At 49.8% G+C, this 18,696-nt stretch overlaps 1 protein-coding gene across 1 annotated transcript in view; it reads right to left on the reverse strand.

Annotated features, from left to right (window-relative positions):
* Window positions 1–1,909: 1,909 nt before the first annotated feature.
* Window positions 1,910–18,696, reverse strand: part of FAM135B (family with sequence similarity 135 member B) — a 163,405-nt gene continuing 146,618 nt past the window's right edge. The window contains exons 11-18 of the mRNA XM_081817146.1: window positions 15,829–17,824; window positions 13,705–13,871; window positions 9,272–9,363; window positions 7,431–7,528; window positions 6,023–6,174; window positions 3,921–4,031; window positions 2,427–2,540; window positions 1,910–2,225 (exon numbers count right to left, since the gene is read on the reverse strand). Coding sequence (XP_081673272.1) covers window positions 2,020–2,225; window positions 2,427–2,540; window positions 3,921–4,031; window positions 6,023–6,174; window positions 7,431–7,528; window positions 9,272–9,363; window positions 13,705–13,871; window positions 15,829–17,824 — 2,936 coding nt within the window. The 3' untranslated portion in view covers window positions 1,910–2,019. The remainder of the gene's footprint in view (window positions 2,226–2,426; window positions 2,541–3,920; window positions 4,032–6,022; window positions 6,175–7,430; window positions 7,529–9,271; window positions 9,364–13,704; window positions 13,872–15,828; window positions 17,825–18,696) is intronic.

The following is an 18,696-nucleotide window of genomic DNA, read 5'->3' on the forward strand; positions in this document are numbered from 1 at the left end:
TTTGCTGATGGGTATCGGAAACACAAAATGATATGCTTTCATCAGAGGGGCAGGGCTCCTCATCTGGCCAAAAAGGAGAAGTTGCCACAATCGTATGGTCCTGCGCTGAGCACGAACACGCGTCTAGACCAGGAAACACATCATGGGCTCCACCGCAGGAACCGATTCCTGGTGGGTTATCCTGCGGATCGGTCCTGTTCATGAGTAACTAGTCTCTGTCCAGCGGGAACTTGGAAAAAGACCCACAGGACTTACTGGTCCCATATGGGTGAAGCCTAGGATATAATGAAAGTTCACAGGAGACCCACAGAGAAACCCTAACTCCACTGTATGCGAGTCTGCCTCGGAGGCTCATTCATCTCCATCCCCGCCTTCTTTCACGAGAAATCCATGGGTCTCCTGTCCTGTGAAGCTGCCTACATACCTGGACTGGTTTCTCATGGTCTACCTTTGTTTTGCAAAGTCACACTGTTAACGTGTGAGTACAATTCTCAGATGAGCCAAGATTTACTTAGTTTTAGGACCATGGCACTGGTGAGCAAAGGTCATGGTCCAGGTGCTGGGACCAGGAATCTGGTCCCAGAGGAGTTTCCGAAACATGTGAGAAGGGGGTTTTGCAGAAACAGGAGATTCTACCTCCTGCAGATGGGTCTCCTGTGTTAGTCATCCCTCCTGTCCTGGTTCGCGCCCTCCTTCAGCGTGACTAGGTGATTCTCCAGGCTTCCTTTAGGCCAAGAGTGGACTCAGTCTCTGGGACCCTATCAAATAGCCTGGCAATTTTCAAAACTCCCCTTAAGTGACTTACCAGTAACAATTTAAGCTGGGTCCTCGATCTGGCTGTGGTCCTCCTCTCTGATCTGTTGTCCCTGCTGTTTGTTGGTTTTTATCAATGGTGACCTCTCCTAGCCCTTTATTTTCCTAAGGCAAGAAGACATTTCTATTGAAAGAGAGCCAGCACCTTCTTAGAGCTCCCCTGAGGTTTAATCCAGCACTCCTCCGTTTAGATGTTTCTCCTTCCACGGAGAGGAGAAGCAGCTGGTCACGTTAATGGTTTTATTTGTATTTATTTATTTATTTATTTATTTATTTGCAATTGCATCAAATGCTAACGTAGCATTTCTTTGGAAGAATACCAGCAGGAGCTTCCTATCAGCCTGTGCATCCATCTCAGTGCCCCCTTCTAAATTTAATCTAAGTCCGTTTTCCCCAAGGACAGAGATTTAAGCATTCACAAAAATAATTTGTGGGCCATGGCTCTGCCTAGACAGTGTGGAGGAGTAGGTAAAGCAAAAGGGTTCACCACGTTCCCTCTAGTTGTTTTTCTTTGTAACAACCCTGCATTTACCAAGAGCATCGCCTTTCTCCCCCCCACACCTTAAATCGCCCCACCCCTTGCTGTTCATAAACTAGGATCGGAGTGTACAAAGCATTCCTTTGCCCCTTGTTGAGAAAACATGAGAGAGAATGATCGTGTGGGCATCACGTTGTCTTGAGCAAGTGGCACATTGGAATCTATTAAGGGTTATATTTACACGAATATGTCCCACTTCCACACAGAGGTTCACCTGAGTTCTGAAATGCTTGTATGCACTTAATTTAATCAGAATGATAAAGCTTATGAGCTAGGAACATACCGGACAGATCTGGGGAAACTGGAGCGGACTCGGTGAGCCCGCGGTGGGGGAAAAGGTGGGCTCACCGACCCCAAGGATTCTGTTTCTTTATTTTGTCATATTTCTCCTAGAAAGCATCTTGAAAGAGACTCCAGGTGGTCGGACACGTTCGGGCAACGTCTCGCCAGGTGACACTACCGTGGACGGGTTCAGCTTTCCCAAATCTCCTCCGAAACGGAAGCACCTGGGACGGCCGGTCCCCACCCCCACCCCCACCCCAGCCCCCTCCTGGCCTCGGCACCTGCCTCTCGGGGCTCCGTCTGGAGTGGCAGAGGGCTGCGAAGGAGGTCCAGGCTAAAGCGCGCTCAGGGGTCGCTAAGCCTCCGCGGCCCCCCGCCCCCCGCCGCTACTTGAAGTAGTTGAGCCCCGCCACCAGGAAGAACTTCTCGAGGAAGAGCTCGGAGTCCAGCACGGCGATGTGCGCGGCTCGGCCGATCAGGGCGTTGGCAGTGTTGGGCAGCGCGTGGAACACGTTGTGCCGGATTAAAGTGCAGTCCTTGGCGTCCACCAGGGGGCGCAGGAGGTTGTTGATCATCTCCGCATACACGGGCCCTGGGGGAGGGGGGCGCAGGTGAAGCCCTAGCAGAAGGGGGCCGGCGGGATCTGGAGAAAAGCTCTGGGTGTGCCCGGCGGGCCATCCCCTGTGCCCTCGTAGGCACTGGCAATTTCTCGAATTTACTTGTGCTTTTTACATCAGAAAGTCGGTAAAAAAAATAAAAATAAAAATAATAATAATAATTAAATGTGGCTTACCTGTGTGTCTGTCTTTGAGGGCAGTTTTACACATTTCGATCCTGGCTGAATGAAATGGCACATAGCGATCTTGGGGAGAAGCCACGAGCACGACATTTTTGAAATACTGCAGACCTGCAACGAGCCAGGAGGGCGCTTGTTCCCGGGTCGGGTGGTACTAGGACACCCCCAGCTCTGCACACGGAGCACAGAGAGGGGAAGGGGGAAGACCAGCTAGCTGTGGCACTGTGGGTTTTGCAGTGTCGCTTCTGTATCTCAGAGAGAAGGTGCAGCCCTGTTCTCCTCGGCCACAGAAGCTAAAGAGACGCGGGGGCAAGCTCCTCTCGACGGGGGGAGGGGAGCAGCACGCAGGTGACAAAGGGGCCCTTCTGGGTGGCAAGCGCTAAGGAGTCCATGAGGAATAAAGCGAGGACTCTGCTCCTCCTTCTCAACAATGGGGACAGCTCCTAAGTGCAGTGCTCATCCTGTCCCCAGTGGAGGAAAACGGCCTCCGAACGTGCCTCCCTGCCTGCAGCTGTAGACAGGGGGGCTAAACAGCATGGCGCGGACCTGCGTCCCCAGAGCCCAGCACGGGCCTGCAGACAGACACTGCAGTGTGCCCCCCAGGCCCTCTGCCTGCACGGCCCTCAGCCCCGTGCCCCTGCACCGCGGTGGGACCTCTGGCCTCCCAAGACCACCTGCTGGGGGCCAGCCTGCCTCAGTGACTGGCGGACGCAGAGCAGGGTTATGAAGACCAGCCCCTCACCCTACTCTGCGGGGTCGCCCCAGCTCCTGAGCTCTCTGCGGTGACCACACTGCCCTCCAGCTTCCCCTCTGCCCAATCCTCCTCCCTCCTTTCCCCCTGGGGGGACTTCTGAAAGCTCAGCTTGGCACAGAGACACACTGGGTAAGGACTTGCCTGGGGTCTCACGTTCAGAGAGGTGCAGAGATGTCAGCGGGGGTGGTGTTCATAGGATGATGGAGACGGTGACATGGGACAGAGGCTGGACACACAGACCACTGCTGCCCTCTGCTCGTTCCCACAACACAGGCAGGGTCTCCAACAGCCCTGTGCACTTGCCATCACAGTGTGGGTGAAGGCGTGACTTCAGCCCTGCCTGGGAAGGACCCCCGTCTCCCCCTGCACTATCAACCTAAATGAACGGTGCACACCTGCCCCTTTTGTGGGTGAATCTGTACCTGGGAAGGAGCAGTGTGTGGGCACGCAGATCAGGGCATTGAAAGCTTGGCAGGAAGGAGAAGCTATAGCTTCTGCGCGTAGAGATGGTCTCTACGCACACCTTGGCGCACCTGGGACGCCCTTCCCGGGAGCAGCTGAGTTCGGGGGTAGCTGGCAGCCTCCCTGTGAGCTGAAGAGTCTGTGCACGCTGCACCTCCTGACTAAACCCTTCCCTGAGCGCATCGACGCAGTGGTGGAGCGATTTTGGGTCTCAGGGCTGCACCTCCAGCTCACACTTGTGACCACAGCAGCATGCTGCAGAGGAAGGCACTCACCTGTTTTCTGGCTTAGTTGGTAGAGGAAACATTTGCGCAGATCGGCGTTATCCCTGAAGGTCAGCTGCAGAAGGGACCCGGATTTCTTTAATTTCTGCATGAGCCACAAGCCTAGAAAGACCAAAATGAAACAGAACAAAAATCAAAAATATAACCTAAAGAGAGCAAAAATAATTGGGGAGAGATTAATATGAAACTGTGGTTTTTAGTTAATTTTAATATAAGAGAGTAGTAGGCACTTCAGCAAATTCTTAGGAAGTTAGAGGAAAATTTTTATGATGTACTTGTGGCAGGGATATAAAATCACCCTGCAAAATGATATTGTGACTGGCATTAGGAGTCATGATACTTCTGCACCCTTTGACCCATTCGACCTCGCCTCATAAAACCAGCCTAAGGAAGCAATCCCAAACACAAAGCCGTATATATGGATGCTCCTTACAGATCCACGTAGCATGGAGAAAAACTGAAAGCACCTTCCACTTCAGAGTCCATCCCTGACCCTGGTTACACCAGCACCAAAGCTGAGGAGTATTGCGTCACCACGACAAAAGTGAGTGTGACAAAAATGCAAGGAAATGAATGCAATATAGTTCTTTTTGTCATGTTGCAAGATTATAAGTATGAAAAAGGTTAGATGTGGTTTCAATCATGTGTTTCTGTCCAATGATGGCTTCCCTGGTTTGTGGGGACGGAGAGAATGGCAAAGGAATGGTCTTCCACTTGTTATGACCAACGTTTCAAATAATGTCCTTAAAATAACCTAAAGACAGACAAAGAGCTCTGACCCGCCTCTGTGAGGAAGGCAAGCAGCCCAGTCTGCCCGGGGTGTCGGGCAAGTGCAGGGTGCAGGGGCTGGGAGACAGGCAGGGAGTGGGAGCTTACTGGGGTGGCCCAGATGCCACCTAATGGACTGGGGGCAATCGGGGACCACTGAAGTCTTTGTCAGGAGTATGATTTAATAAACTAGTTGTTATTCCACAAGACCTGACACCCTCCCTGGGCTGCCATGGTGGTGGCTCCTACAGAGACCAGCACTTCACGGGAGGCCCTTCATCATCAGGCTTTGGCTGAGCGCTTCATGGTCATCTTCTGTTCCTCTAGCTCAGCCTGTATTCCTGTCACAAAAAGCCACCTGTCGCCTGCTTCTGTTATTATACATACTGTTTTCTTCCGCACAAAACACTTGTCCCACCATTCACTATCTTAGAAATTCTGCTCATTGTCCAAGATTCATTGAGCCTTGCTTCTTTATTCTCCATGGTGTTCCTAACCTGACAGAGGAAATTTTGAGGGCCTCAAAGCTGCGAGCCGTGTCATTCCATTCCGGCAAGAAGTACAGAATCCGGCCCTGGCTGTCCTCCCATACATGTTAGTCAACTTCTTCCTTCCTTCTCCTGCTTAATCTTCGACAATTCTGATACACACACACACACACACACACAGAAATAATATACACATTTATAGATATGCATATCTACACACATACATATACCTAAAGATCATAAACGCATCCACACACATACACAAGCAGACATACATACACACGCTAACTCCATTTTAAAAATACCCTTATTTTTAAATAAGAATATTCTAAGTTGCGTAGGGATGAAAATGTCTTGGCCAGAGTCATCCCCCAAGTGTCTGGGTCAGAACTCAGCCTCAGGCTCGCCATGGCAGGGACATGGTTCAAGGCCCATTGCTACAGGCTGAGCGAAGGTGCCGCCCGTGAAGCAGGACCTCCTCCAGGCTGCGAGGAATACACTTCTGTTGTCTGTAAGTCACGCAGTCCATGGCGATTCCTTACAGCAGCCTGAGCAGACCGAGATGCCCCTGCTCCCTCCTCCCCACTCCTGTGCCTGCTCGATCTTGTCCAGTCAGGACCCCAGGGCATGACCCTTCCGTTCACGGACGAGGTCTCGGTGGCATCTAGTCTGATCACTGGACTCACACGGGAGAGGCCCTCCTTCTCTCTGCTCAGAGTCCCATGCTTGAAGAGCCTCCAAACCACAAGATTCCATCAAGAAGAACCTCTGCTGGGCTTTCATCTTCCCTCTGCCCGGAATGGACTGTGAGGAGGGACGGGCTCGGAGGAGTCTTACCTGTACTAACCAGAGTGCTGTTGTTGTACAGCGTCCCCAGGTGAGGCCCAGACAGCGACAGGAATGTGTGGAGTTTGTTGAGGTAATACCGAAACCGGGGCCGCGTGAGGACCGACCGGATGATGATGTTGCCAAGGGAATGGCCGATGAAGCTGTTAGGACAGAAGAGAACCGCACGTGAGCGTGGCCGTGGGAGGCCAGCTGGTGTGCTGGGGAGCACCGAGGGGTCCCGCCATCCCCCACCCCGACTCGGGGGATCTGGCAAAGCAAATGGGGGCTGCCAGCCCACCCTCCCTGGGTTTCCAGCCTCTGGCCACAGTGAGCTTGAGACAGAGACCTAGGGCACGAGGCTTCTGCCGCCCGGTGTGGTCCGAAGAGAAGCGCGGGCGTGTGGCCGGGCTCCGTGTTCTGAGAGCAGCCCCGCCTGTGGTCTGTGTCTCGTCTCCAGCTGCCGGGGGGCCCTGGCCATTCCCAGGATGAAACCCCACTTCCTTGGCCTGGCTGATGAGGCCGCTCACGACCTGACGTCTGACTCCCTCTGTGATTTTATTCATTGCCCACCATCACTGCAAATGTAAGGAGTCGCCCGCTGCTGGCCTGCACCACTGGATGCCCCTCCTGCATGCTCTGCTCCAGTCACACTGTGACTCACACATCTGAGGACCCAACGCAGCGTTATTTTCAAACTGAATACCTGTTTATGGAAACCCTATCACATGAGGGTCCATGGCTCTGCTCATGGTGAGCACAAAACAGGCCGAGAAAGGAAATGAACATTTGTCTATGAAATGGCTTTACCTAGCTTTTCACTCCATCTCCATAGGCCTCTCCCTTCTCATTTGTGAAATAAAGAACGGATATTTTATCTCTGGGGCCTCAAAGGACTGAGGCATGTGGCCTCACCGCTCTGTCCACATACTGCAAGCACACAAAAAACACAAGCCATTGGCTCTCGCCTAAATCAGGAAACATTCCGGCCAAGCTCATTTCGGAGTGGAAGGACCGAATGAGTGTGGACTGAAGCCCGCTTATGGGGCAGGTGATGCATTCTGCTGTTCCCCACCAGATGTTCATGCTTATCCCACCTAGCAGGCGGGGAAATGGAGGCTCAGAGGTTTAGAAAGCCTGAGAGAGGCTGCATGGTAGAGTCAGTCCTCAGATGTGTGAGTGTTAGAAGAGCAATTCAAACCTAGGGGTCTGTGTTGAAGTCCAGTTCCCTTTCTACTGAGCTATGAAATGCTCCTTTTCCCCCACTCACTCCTGCTCTGAAAGTCACCTACTCCAGTAAGTCACAAGTTAGCTTCTGAAGGTTGTAGACAGAAGGCAGCATGCTGAACTTGTCTACAGCCAACACCCAGAAATGCCTCTCCTCTTCCCCCAGCATTAACTACCTGTGGTTTCCTTTTACCTAATTCGGGATATGGAGAGGTTGTACAACTGGATGTGCTGAATGATCTCATCCAACAACCGATCCGTCATGGTATCAAAATCCGCAAATGTGTCCATCTGGAAAAAGAGAGAGGGAACGGGTGTAGGTTGGGTGGGGTCACAGCAAGGCCAGGCTCTGTGCACAAGCCCGCCTTCTTCCATGGTGGCGCATTCTGGGAGTGTGCCTAAGCCCGACGTTGGGGTAACAGGCGGGGGTTCAGCACCAAGGAAAGGGGCCCACAGACTGGGGCTCTCAGGAAGAGACTCAGGACGCTGGAGAATCCTGTCAGAAGGCTGGCTGGAAACCGATGGGAGAAGCTGGTGGGCAAGAGCAGCAGGTCCATGCACCGACGGACACGTCATCACGCGCCAGGGGCCGCACCTGCCTGCGGCCTGCCGGCCCCACGGTACCTGGAGGCACCGGGCTCTAAGGGTGAGCCCGTGCCCCCAGGACTCACACCCAAGCCCGCCCGGCCCCGAAACCCTGCTGTCTTCCCAGCACAGCCTCGGGACTGCGCGACCAGGCCACGTCCAGAGCAGGTTCCAAAGCCATCCGTGACTCAGCAGGGATGGTCAGAGGATGCGTGCAGAAAAGGAAGAGGAGGAACATCAGATGTGACCTTGAAAATCTGGAAGGGCAGACATGAGGAAGACATACTAGATTGGTAGATATCCCTTCAAGGATGAACTTTTGGAAACCGACGGGAACCACAGGGAGAGAGATTTGGGGCCAACATAAAAGACGCTTTCTCATAAGTGGAGTTGTCCTTCAGGGTCGTGGGCTACCTGGAACTGTGCTGAGTGCCAAGCTACAAAGGTGGACAAGGGGACTCATGAGCATTCACCAGGGTGGGGAAGAAGGCGTGAAGAGGGGGTCTGTGGCTCACTGTCACCTGCCACTCAACGGTCCTAGAGACACCACAGAGATGGAGCACTCCGGTCACTTCTCAGTGTCCACGGAGTAAGAGAGACTCATGCTTGCAGGCCAGCAGGCGCGCTCTCCTGCTCACAGGACCTGTGCCTGGGGCTGCGCTTTCCAGTGCGAGCCTGTCTCCTCTCGAGTCCTGCAGGGGGATAAGGCAGCCTACTCCTCACACCAGTGTCAGGCTTACACCATTTACAACACAGTGAAGACAGATGCTGTTGTGTTCATTACGCTCCAGCACCTCAGACTCCATCTCCTCAGCTACATACTGTGAATTTAACATGAATTATTGAATCAATGGTAATAATTATAAGGCCTGAGTTGACCTTGATGAGAAATGCGCTGGAAGACACAGTAGGTTTAAAAAATGGTACCAGGAACTCACCAGCCAGGGTGCTTTTAAGGGATGTACTGGAAATGCACATGCTTATGAGATTTACAACTTTTAAGCTGTAATGACAACGTGTCATGGGACACAATCCTTCCTGAGTGACCACCCCACACTCACCAGCTCATTACTTCTGTCTAGACCCGGTCCAGTAGTCCCTAGGTACCCCAGTCAAATCCCTCTGCCACGAGGGCTGCATCACAAGGGCTGGGTTAGGCCTGTGACAGCCCCCTTTGCCCAGTAGAGACCCATGGACCCCCAAACCATTTATGATCCAAGCTGTCACCCCCCCCAAGTGCCCTGGCCACCTGACCCACATGTCCCCACTTTTTACTCTTTCTTCACCTTCCCAAAAGGAAATAATGAGTTTTATCTTTCTGGACCATCCAGTGTTCTTTGGCAGGGTCCCCTTCTGTGGGAGTGTCCACAGATTATCAGGGTGACTTTAGAAGGTTCTTCTAGACACGGCTCAGAGATTCTCTCAGTCCTGATGTTTTTGTTGTCATACCTGATTCTTTTCAGACATTAGGAAGTCCAGCTTTCCTCCAGGAAGTCCCAGTTCTATGAAAGTTTTTACCAGGCGGAGGTCCGCACTGTTCCCTAAAAACGACAGATAACCCCGCCCCAGACCCATAGTTACTCATATCAAAATGGACACACAAGGGATTTAGGTCCCCCTCTTCTCCCATCCCCCAATTTTCCATTTTCTCGTTAAGCAGATAATAAAAGCAGCGGAAACGAGCCCATCCTAGCGGTCCTAGGCTCTCCCCGCCCCCCGACACAAGGTCAGGGCCTTTCAAGCAGTCCTACCTCAGTGGACTTTCTCCCTGATCTACAAACATGTGGCTCGTGAACATTCCACGCACAGCACAGCCGAAAACACACTGCCCCCTCCTCTTCTACAGCCAATCCTGTTCAGTGAGGACACGCTGCACGGGGCGCACGGGGTGGCTGATGTCTACACGTCCCACATGTCTACATGTCCCAACATCTATATGTCCCCTATGTCTACATGCCCCACAATCTACATGGCCCCTCTTCAAGTTCCCGCTTCATACAAAGACCAGCTGTGCCATCCACAGGCAGCCGGCAAGACCCCGGATGGGCCAGGCAGGGCACGGTTATGTGTGATAGAGTAAGGATCGCCCTTGGGAGCAGGAGTCATGACTGTGCCAACTCCATGGATGCCACCTGACCCACCGTGACCGCAGGACAGAGCTGTGACAGCTAAGGAATCTGAGGCCACCGCTAATGGCAGAGCATCCTTGTAGCACCTGCAGTAAGATCATCCGGAGGATGGATCTGCTATAACCCAATGAGCTTCAGAGTCAAGGATTTTTAAATGTAGATTTCATGCAGGCTCTGGGGGTGGATTGCATCGTACTGAATTTTTGGTCTATTCCTCAAAGGGATCCCTGTAGAGTCGGAAGTTAGAAGCTAGTCAGCGGACAGAGAGGGGACCTACCTTCCCATACAACCAGAATTTCAAAGTAGTTTGTGGAACTGTGAGTGATAGAGTTTACAAACAGCTTATATCCTTCTTCATGAAACTACCAACTGACTCAAAGGATGGTGGGGGTGCCACATGGAAGTGGGGAGAACTACAGGATGTGAGGGTATCCCTAACCAGTAAGGATGACCCGATACCCCACACGCCCCCTGTGATGGTGATCCGCAGAGCACAGGCCCAAACCTGGGGGATCACAGCCACGAAATGCTCGTGTTCTTTTAGGAAAGGTTTCTGTTTTGTGTTGTAAGTTAAATTTTATTCTTTCTGTTCATTTCTGATGATAAAATTAGGCTCTTTGGTCCTGTAGTGGTTCTTATTTAAAGTGACCTACTGGCCCTAAAAGAAAAGCAGCAAGTGTTTATACTTAGCCTGAGGAGTCTAAATAAGGAATGATAGTGGTCCCCTCCCTCCCCTTCAGCTACTGAGTGAAACTTGAAACTTTCTCAGAAAATAGGATTTGATAAGGGGTTACACTGAGAATATTTGCAAGGACACAAATCTTGGGCCTTTGGCACATCCTGAAGAGTTGTGTGAATATTCATAACTCTTATCAACTTCTTCAGTTCTCTGTTGATATAAATATATCCTTGCCACTGAAACTTGAACAAATGGGTCCTGTACAACTCTGCAGCATCTGGACATTGGTACACTGAACCAGAGAAGTCGCCAAGAGAAACCTAGGTGTGGTATCAGCTCTGTTTGCGGTGGCTGTTTGCCTAGCCGATAACGCTGTGACTGCCGGTTCTGGGTTCGGACCTAGCCCAAACACTGCCAAAGCTGCCCTGTCTTCATAACCTCCCTCTCCAACATGCATGGTGGACAAAAATAAAAGTCCCTGGCCTGACAAGATTTCTCATCTTAACGGACACACTGAGAGTATTTCTCGTTTTAATATCAGATAAGTAAGAGGGCACGCTGGTCATGCAGGATATGAAGCTAAGTCATCCACAACACCTGTGTTAAAAGGGCATCATGCTGAGGAGAGTCATTCTTTGTCTTTCTTGCGGGACTTCCAATTGCAAGTCCCAGTTAAAAAACAAGGATGTTTTCAGGGACGCCTGGGTGGCTCAGTCGGTTGAGCATCTGACCCGTGATTTTAGCTCAGGTCGTGATCCCAGGGTGGTGAGATGGAGCTCCACATCAGGCCCCATGCTCAGCACGGAGTCTGCTTGAGATTCTTTCCCTCTGCCCCTCCCCCTGTTCTCTCTCTCTCTAAAATAAATAAATAAATCTTAAAAAAAAAAACCCACAAGTGTGTCTTCAGTAGCTTTTTATTTTTTAAGAGAGAAAAGTGAGTCTCAAAAGCCCAGTCTTCTGACAGTGGAGTCAAACTTCAGTAAGATTATTTTCATATCATTGTAATTATATTTAGTATTACTCTTCATGTGTGCCAACAGATTTTAGTATTTCACTTGTGGTGGTGATTTGAAGTTTCTTTTTTTTTTAAAATATATTCAAAAAGTACGCCAATTTCAGTACAGATTTTGAAATACCAGGACAAGGTACCTGGTGGAACAAAATTGGGGAAAGGTATGTAAACAGCTGAGACTTGGGAAGCAGGGACATTGACGCTGAGTAGGGACAGCTCACCAGACAGCGAGCCCGGGGTGACTAGACATAGTGGTGTGGGATGGCATGCATCTCTGGGAAAGGTGTGAGGTTGAATCCTAGGAGGGAAAGGGTAGGAGATGATAGTGGGGAGGCTCAGAACACAGGAGTTTTCTAAGCCAGAAGTTTATTTTATTTTCTGAGAGCTAGAAAGAAAGATTTTTACTAATGGACCAGCACAACCAGATCTGGTAAGATTTTTAGAAGATGACTCAAACAGCAATGAGGACGACGGTTTGGATGGCGAAGAGATGAATTTGTTGGCATAAGGCAGAATGAAACCATGGGCTCTGGAGCTCTGACAGCTGGGTTTTCACCTTGGCTCAACCACGTTAGCTGTGTGAACTTACACAAGTTACTTAGCTGGCCTCTTACGCAGTGTCCCCAGTTACAATGGGACAATAACACCACCTACTCTGCAGAGCTGTTGTGAGGATCAATGACCTTAATGGATGTTAAGCATCTAGAAGGGTGCCTGGCCCCTGAGTGATAGACCAATGCTGCTTCTCCTCCCCTTCCTCCTCATCTAGAATGTATCATTTACCACTGGATTATCTGACACTTCACCAAATAGACCTATTGACCGAGTGTCCCGGTATCCACGGCATACAGCCAGACAGCTAAATGCATTAGCCCCTGGATTGGGAATTCAGGGTATAAAGAACAGTGTGCCCTGGAAGCATAACACACCACCACTCCCTACTACATGATCACCAGAAGACACCGAGCACAGGTTTTGCCACTCATCACCTGTGAAGCCCTAGAGAAGTCCTTTCCCTTCTCTGACATTAGTTATGCACTGGAATCCATATGAAGTGGATGTCGAGATGCTTCCAGAAATCATGTTCCACATTCCAGTTTTCAGATCAGTTATGATGTAAACTTGAGCTTGAGGAGAACTCAGATGCCCTGTACTTCCAGCTGATCAGATCACTTCCTTTTCAGCCAGTTGGGGAGAGGCTAGAATTCACAAGGGCAAGCAGGACCAAGTGCTTGCATTTGGTCCAGGCTGAGCTGGGACCTCAAGATCTTCCGGCAGAGCTGGTAAGTTCTATTATCTTACAGAGTCTTAGGACTGATTGAGAAACCCAAAGAAAGCTGACACTGGGGCCTCAGTCATTTGGGAGGCAGGGTGGGGAGAAGGAGCCCTTCCCACTTTCTTCTCTCTTCCCCTGGACCTCTATAGTACTGGTATCTTTCATAGCGTTCAGCTCTCAGTCCATATTTACTGATCTCACTAATTTAAGAACTTTTTAAGGTCAGGAACCATGTTGGTCTCTGCAATCCCAGAACTTGGTACAATATCTGACATGCAAAAACTGCCCCATAAGTGAGAAAAGAATAAAAATAGGCAACAAAACAGCTTGGGCCACTAGCTTGAGCCCGTCCCACATGAATCCACATTCATTCCACTCCGTTTCTTCCCTTGTGCTTTTGACTCATGCATCCCTTGACATTTTCATTCCAGTAATCCATCCACCCATCCATCCATCCACTCGCTCCATTCCTTCTTTTATTTTTGTTCATTAGTTTCATTATTCATTCCATTTTTTCATTCATTCCATTATTTATTTATTCCATTTATTCCTTTACTGCATCATTGCATTCATTTATGAATTTCATTTGCTCAACAGATTTTTGTGTCAGAGAGATAGATCTCTTCCTTGGGAACAAGGCCAGGCCACTTCCCTAGACCCAGGATGCTGCCGTCCCATGGTTGCTAATAACACTGTTGAACAAGTACCTGACTTAAATTCTTTCATAAATGTTATAAATTGTCTACAGTACAGAATTTTGAGGAGGAAACTTTTCTGGGGACTCACCATCTAGGCCATGGACACAGACTACCAGGTGAATCCCATCTTCCAAATTTTCTTCCTCTTCCTCTGGTGGGAAATACGGTATATCAGAAGCTAGTACAGATAAGTCACTGTACAGAAATCCATCAATCTTCAGTTCTTTTTTAAATTTTTCTTTGGCCTGATAAAAACTGGAGAATACACTAATTAATCAGAAGCCACACTGTGTATGCCGTGTTGAGCAGGAGATGAGTTGAGCTGGCTGGGACGTGGGAGTGATGAACATCTACAAGGAAGTATCTGCGAGCAGCAAAGGCAGAATATGAGGCCTCAGGAGATGCTGGTGAGGGATGATTTTTCTGAGCCAGGAGGCAGGAGAGCATTCCAGGAAAAGTTTTGTGTGATTTGGGTTCTGCAGATTTCTATGTGCACAGGCTACCATGGCTTGGAGGCCACCTGCTTCCCAGCAGCATCTCCCAGCCTCCAGAGAGAACACATTTCTCAGGATTCCCTGCCTGAATCAAGGCAGTTTGCTTACTTCCGTGCCTTGGTGCGTTCAGGTCTGTCTGAAATGGGTTTCCCACTGGGTTATCACAATCTTTGCCCGATTATCAGACAAGGTGGTGATTAAGAGCACGAACTCAGGAGTCTGACTGCTAAGGTCAGAATCTCAGCTTTGACACTTACTAGCTGTGGGCCAACCACTTAAAATCTCTGCATTGTGTATCCTCAACTGTAAAAGGGGAATACACCATTACCTAATTCATAAAGTTATTCTGCATGTTAAGTGACACCGTCTATGCAAAATGCTCAGAACAGTACTTAAAACTGATTAAACAGTAAGAAACATGATCTATTACCAGCCTCATCACCAGCCTCATCACCATCATCACCACCATCCCCATCATCACCATCACCACTGTGTCTCTCGTATTTGCTCTGCAGTCACCTCTAAAAGGTACCCCTTGGCCCCCGTCTCTAGGCACACTCGCTGCCCCCAGCCAGATCGGGTCCTTCTTCTGGTTCAGCTGTGCATACACAGGAACCCTCCTGTTTACCCAGCTACCCTTGTTCACTCTTCTCATCTTTCTGTCTCCCTCTTAGGCTGTAAGGACGGTAACCTTACAAGCAGGCATTGGTCAGTGCTTGCTGTCTATTTATTAAATTGATGCCATAGGCATATTAGGTACTTCATGTTCTTCATAAAGCGAGGGATCCAATGTTTACCTGCCTGTGCAATCTCTTTCATGGGAATCATTAATATGTAACTCTTCAGCATTTTGCAGAAGAGTAATAAAAGGATTCTATAATATACTTAATCAAATATATAGTTTATAGATGAGGGAGCAATATGAATACAAACCTAACGCAAGGATGAAGGGATGGATTCTGGCATTACACAAGGAATGACATGAGTAAGAACCACACAAAAGGGCTGAGGAGCCAAATCTGAGGCAGATTTCCTCAAAGGCCCTTAAAGAACAGCCCTCCCAAAATGTGCGAAGACAGAGATATAGTGACATTCATAGCAGAGTTATCATAATAAAAACTAAAAAAAAAATCCCAAATATCCCTCTCTAAAGGAGTTTGTTCATAAATCATGGTACATATAGAACCTTTCCCAATATGTTAGGTTGAAAAAAACCTTACAGGGTGCCTGGGTGGCTCAGTTGGTTAAGCGACTGCCTTCGGCTCAGGTCATGATCCCGGAGTCCCTGGATCGAGTCCTGCATCGGGCTCCCTGCTTGGCAGGGAGTCTGCTTCTCCCTCTGAGCCTCCCGACCCTCCCCCCTCTCATGTGCTTTCTCTCTCAGTCTCTCTCTCTCAAATAAATAAATAAAATCTTCAAAAAAAAAAAACCTTACAGTTTGTACAGAATCATCCTATTTTTGCATAAGAAGAAGAGAATAGAGATGTACACAAAAAAAGTGCAGAAGAACTTACGCAGTGGATGTAATTGAGAGATAGGCTTGCTGATAGATTTTACCTCTACTATTCTGCATCTCCGACTTGTAGGACATAAATATATTACTTTATCTAAACTAGGAAGTAACTCCTATCTCAATACTGAAGAGTATGCATGAACCTGAGCAATATGCGGGGAATCTAAAACCGTGCTGGGGGCGGGTAAGCCAGCAGTCGGCTTACCTGTACATCCTTTCACTGACTTCTTCCTCCAACTTGCTCGAATGCGTAGAGACCACTGCAAAGGAACCCAAGGGCTGATGAGTGATGGGCAATGGGGTCTGCTTGGCAGAGAACCCAGCCCGGGCAGGGGTCTCCTTGGGCACAGAGGAGAAAGGGAGACACGTGGCAGTGCAAGACACGGACAGGTTGACGACCTCCACGGCCTTCAGGCTGTCTAGAGTGAAGGTCTCCGCCGGGCTCAGGTGGGATGCCATGACGGAAGTGCCTGCCTTTGGCTCTTGGTTTCCTAAAACCTGGGAGTGAATGGAGTGAGTCACAGGAGAGCACACGGTGCCTGCTTCATGTCCAGCCTCCAGAGGAGCGTGAGCTCCTTCGCTAACTGCTGCATCATCAATGATGTGCGGTGAGCTGCTCTGCTCACCCGTGGAATCCAGGCCGCTGGCATCAGCAGCTGCCCTACAGCTCCATTCAGGCACCTTATGGTGGGCAATCGTCTCATCATCTGAGATGCTGCTGTCGGAAAGAGCGCCCTTCCCCACATTCAAGTCTTCAGGCATGCCCTCTGGGGTCTCCGTTAGTACTCTAGGACAAGATCCGTGCCTAGGGATTTCAAGTGCTAGGATACGTGGTATTTTTACATTAAGACCTTTGGTTTCAACACCCAGAGGGTTCTCAGTCCTGCCATCAAGGTAACAAGGCCCTTGAGGATCAAACTGACTCTCTGGGCCTTTGGGGATGTCTATGTAACCAGGGCCCTGCTGGCTGTCGGCACCTGGAACCACCTGAACAAGGGAATGGTCTGCCCCAGCACCCTGGATTCTGGATCCCAGGGAGTCTACGCTCTCCATGGGTACGGCTGGACTTTCAGCAAGACCTCCACCTTGCTGCATGGTGTCCGTGTCTTCAGCAGATCCCTCTGGGCTACTGATTTGGGGTGCAGACACAGACTTGGTCAACTTGGTGAGTGCCAGCTCCCGTTCTTCCTCCTCAAAAGGCAAAGAGCTAATGGAGGTGAGAGACGCCTGGATCCCACTTGGCAAACTCGTATTGCTCTCTGTGTGTCCACCCTCTAAGGAGTTCCTATGCAGGGCATGTCTTCGAACCAGATGGTGCAAGACTTCCCGGTCACTGGGTAACTCCAGGGCCCTGCTTCGTGCCTCGGACCAGGCAACAGAGCTTGGCTCGCTCTCAATGCCTGAATCAGAGATGATGGAAGAAGATCTCTTGATGACCCCAGAGAGCACCAACACTTCCTCCTGCTCCTCTGAGTGAGGGTCCTTTGGGGAAGCCCTAACATTCAAAGGATCCCTCAAAGTCGAGTTTAGTGGATCGCAGGGCTCAGAGGGGATGAGCTTCAGACTTAGCAGCACCATCTTGCCCTCCTGGTCTGCAACCTTTCCTAGAGTACTTGACTCATGGAGCGTTATTTTCTCTGAAAGGATGGCATTTTGATGACCTCCGCCTGCTACCTCTTGGCCTGGCACAGCTCTGTGTGATTCATAGTTATAAGCAGAGTGCCCACTCTCCTGCTGAGCTCTAATGACCACTGTGGGCTCAGTACTGCAAGGCCTCTTATTGCTAGATTTCACATCAATGTAGGTGAGTGCTGGGGCCTGGCCATCCTCCGGACCTGGGCTCCTTCTGGGCAGGTCCTCATCTGCCCGTGGATGTGTTCCAACATCAGACCACTGGCCAGTCCAACATTCCTCTTCAGGCAAACCTGCTTTGTTCTGGGACTCACCAATTGTCAGATACACCTGAGATTCAGAGCACATGTCCACACATTTTGGGGTGGTTATGTTGTCATCTAGCTCTGAACACCTAATAACTTCCTCATCAGAGTCCACTTGGGGTGGTTTCATGGTGGGCAAGACAAGGTCTTCCCTAAAAGGTGATTTTCTATTTACAATAGGGTCCTCTTCTCTGTCTTTTAGATTCATTATCGCAGGACTTGTCGTTGGAACATCAAAATTAGGGTAAGCACTCAAATTGTACCCTACAAAAAGAAGAAAGAAAGAAAAATGTATTGTAGTTTAAGAACCTATGTCCACAAACTATGCAAAAGCCCGACTGTATAATAAATAATCTGGCTGAACTCTGCTCCTGGATCCTAGGGGACAACCTCTGAATTTGTGCAATTTCCCAAGTGATGGAACGGTCTTTGTTATTGGTGGTGGGCCTTAAAAGCTTATACTAACCAAGTGACTCATATGAGTCCTTTAATAGTTTATGCTAAGGAGATGACTCAGGATGGGGGCTGGCCATGCCAGAAAGACCAACTATTCGGCTGGGGCTTTGAGCCAGGTAGTACCAGTATGACCTCTGGGGAGAGTGGTTCAATCATGCGGCCAATGATTCTACCAGCCATGCCTAGATAATGAAACCCCTATAAAATCTGTGGACTCTGGGGCTTGAGTAAGCTTCCCCGGTGGGCAATACACATTGATTTGCCAGGATGACCAGGCCTGGGGTCATGGGACCTTCATGTTTGAGACCCTTCCAGACCTTGCTTTACAGGTGTCTTCTTTTGGCTGGTCTTTATTTATATCCTTTATATTAAAGTGGTAATCATAGGCATAGCATTTTCCTGAGTTCTGTGAATTGTTCCAGCAAATCATGGAACCGGGGAGGGGGGTGGAACCCCCTGAATTGGTATCCAGTTGGTCAGGAGGACAGGTGGCCTAGGAACCCCCAAGCTCGTGTCTGACATGAGGGAAGTCTTATCAGAGGCTGTGCCCTCAACCTGTTTGACCTAATACCAGGTAATTTGTGTCAGAATCACCGTGCGTGCTACTGGGTATTTACCCCAAAGATACAAAAGTAGGGATCGGAAGGGGTACGTGCACCCCGATGTTTATAGCAGCAATG

Source organism: Leptonychotes weddellii, chromosome 4, assembly GCF_054177405.1.
Source record: "Leptonychotes weddellii isolate Sample4059 chromosome 4, ASM5417740v2, whole genome shotgun sequence".
NCBI lineage: Eukaryota > Metazoa > Chordata > Mammalia > Carnivora > Phocidae > Leptonychotes > Leptonychotes weddellii.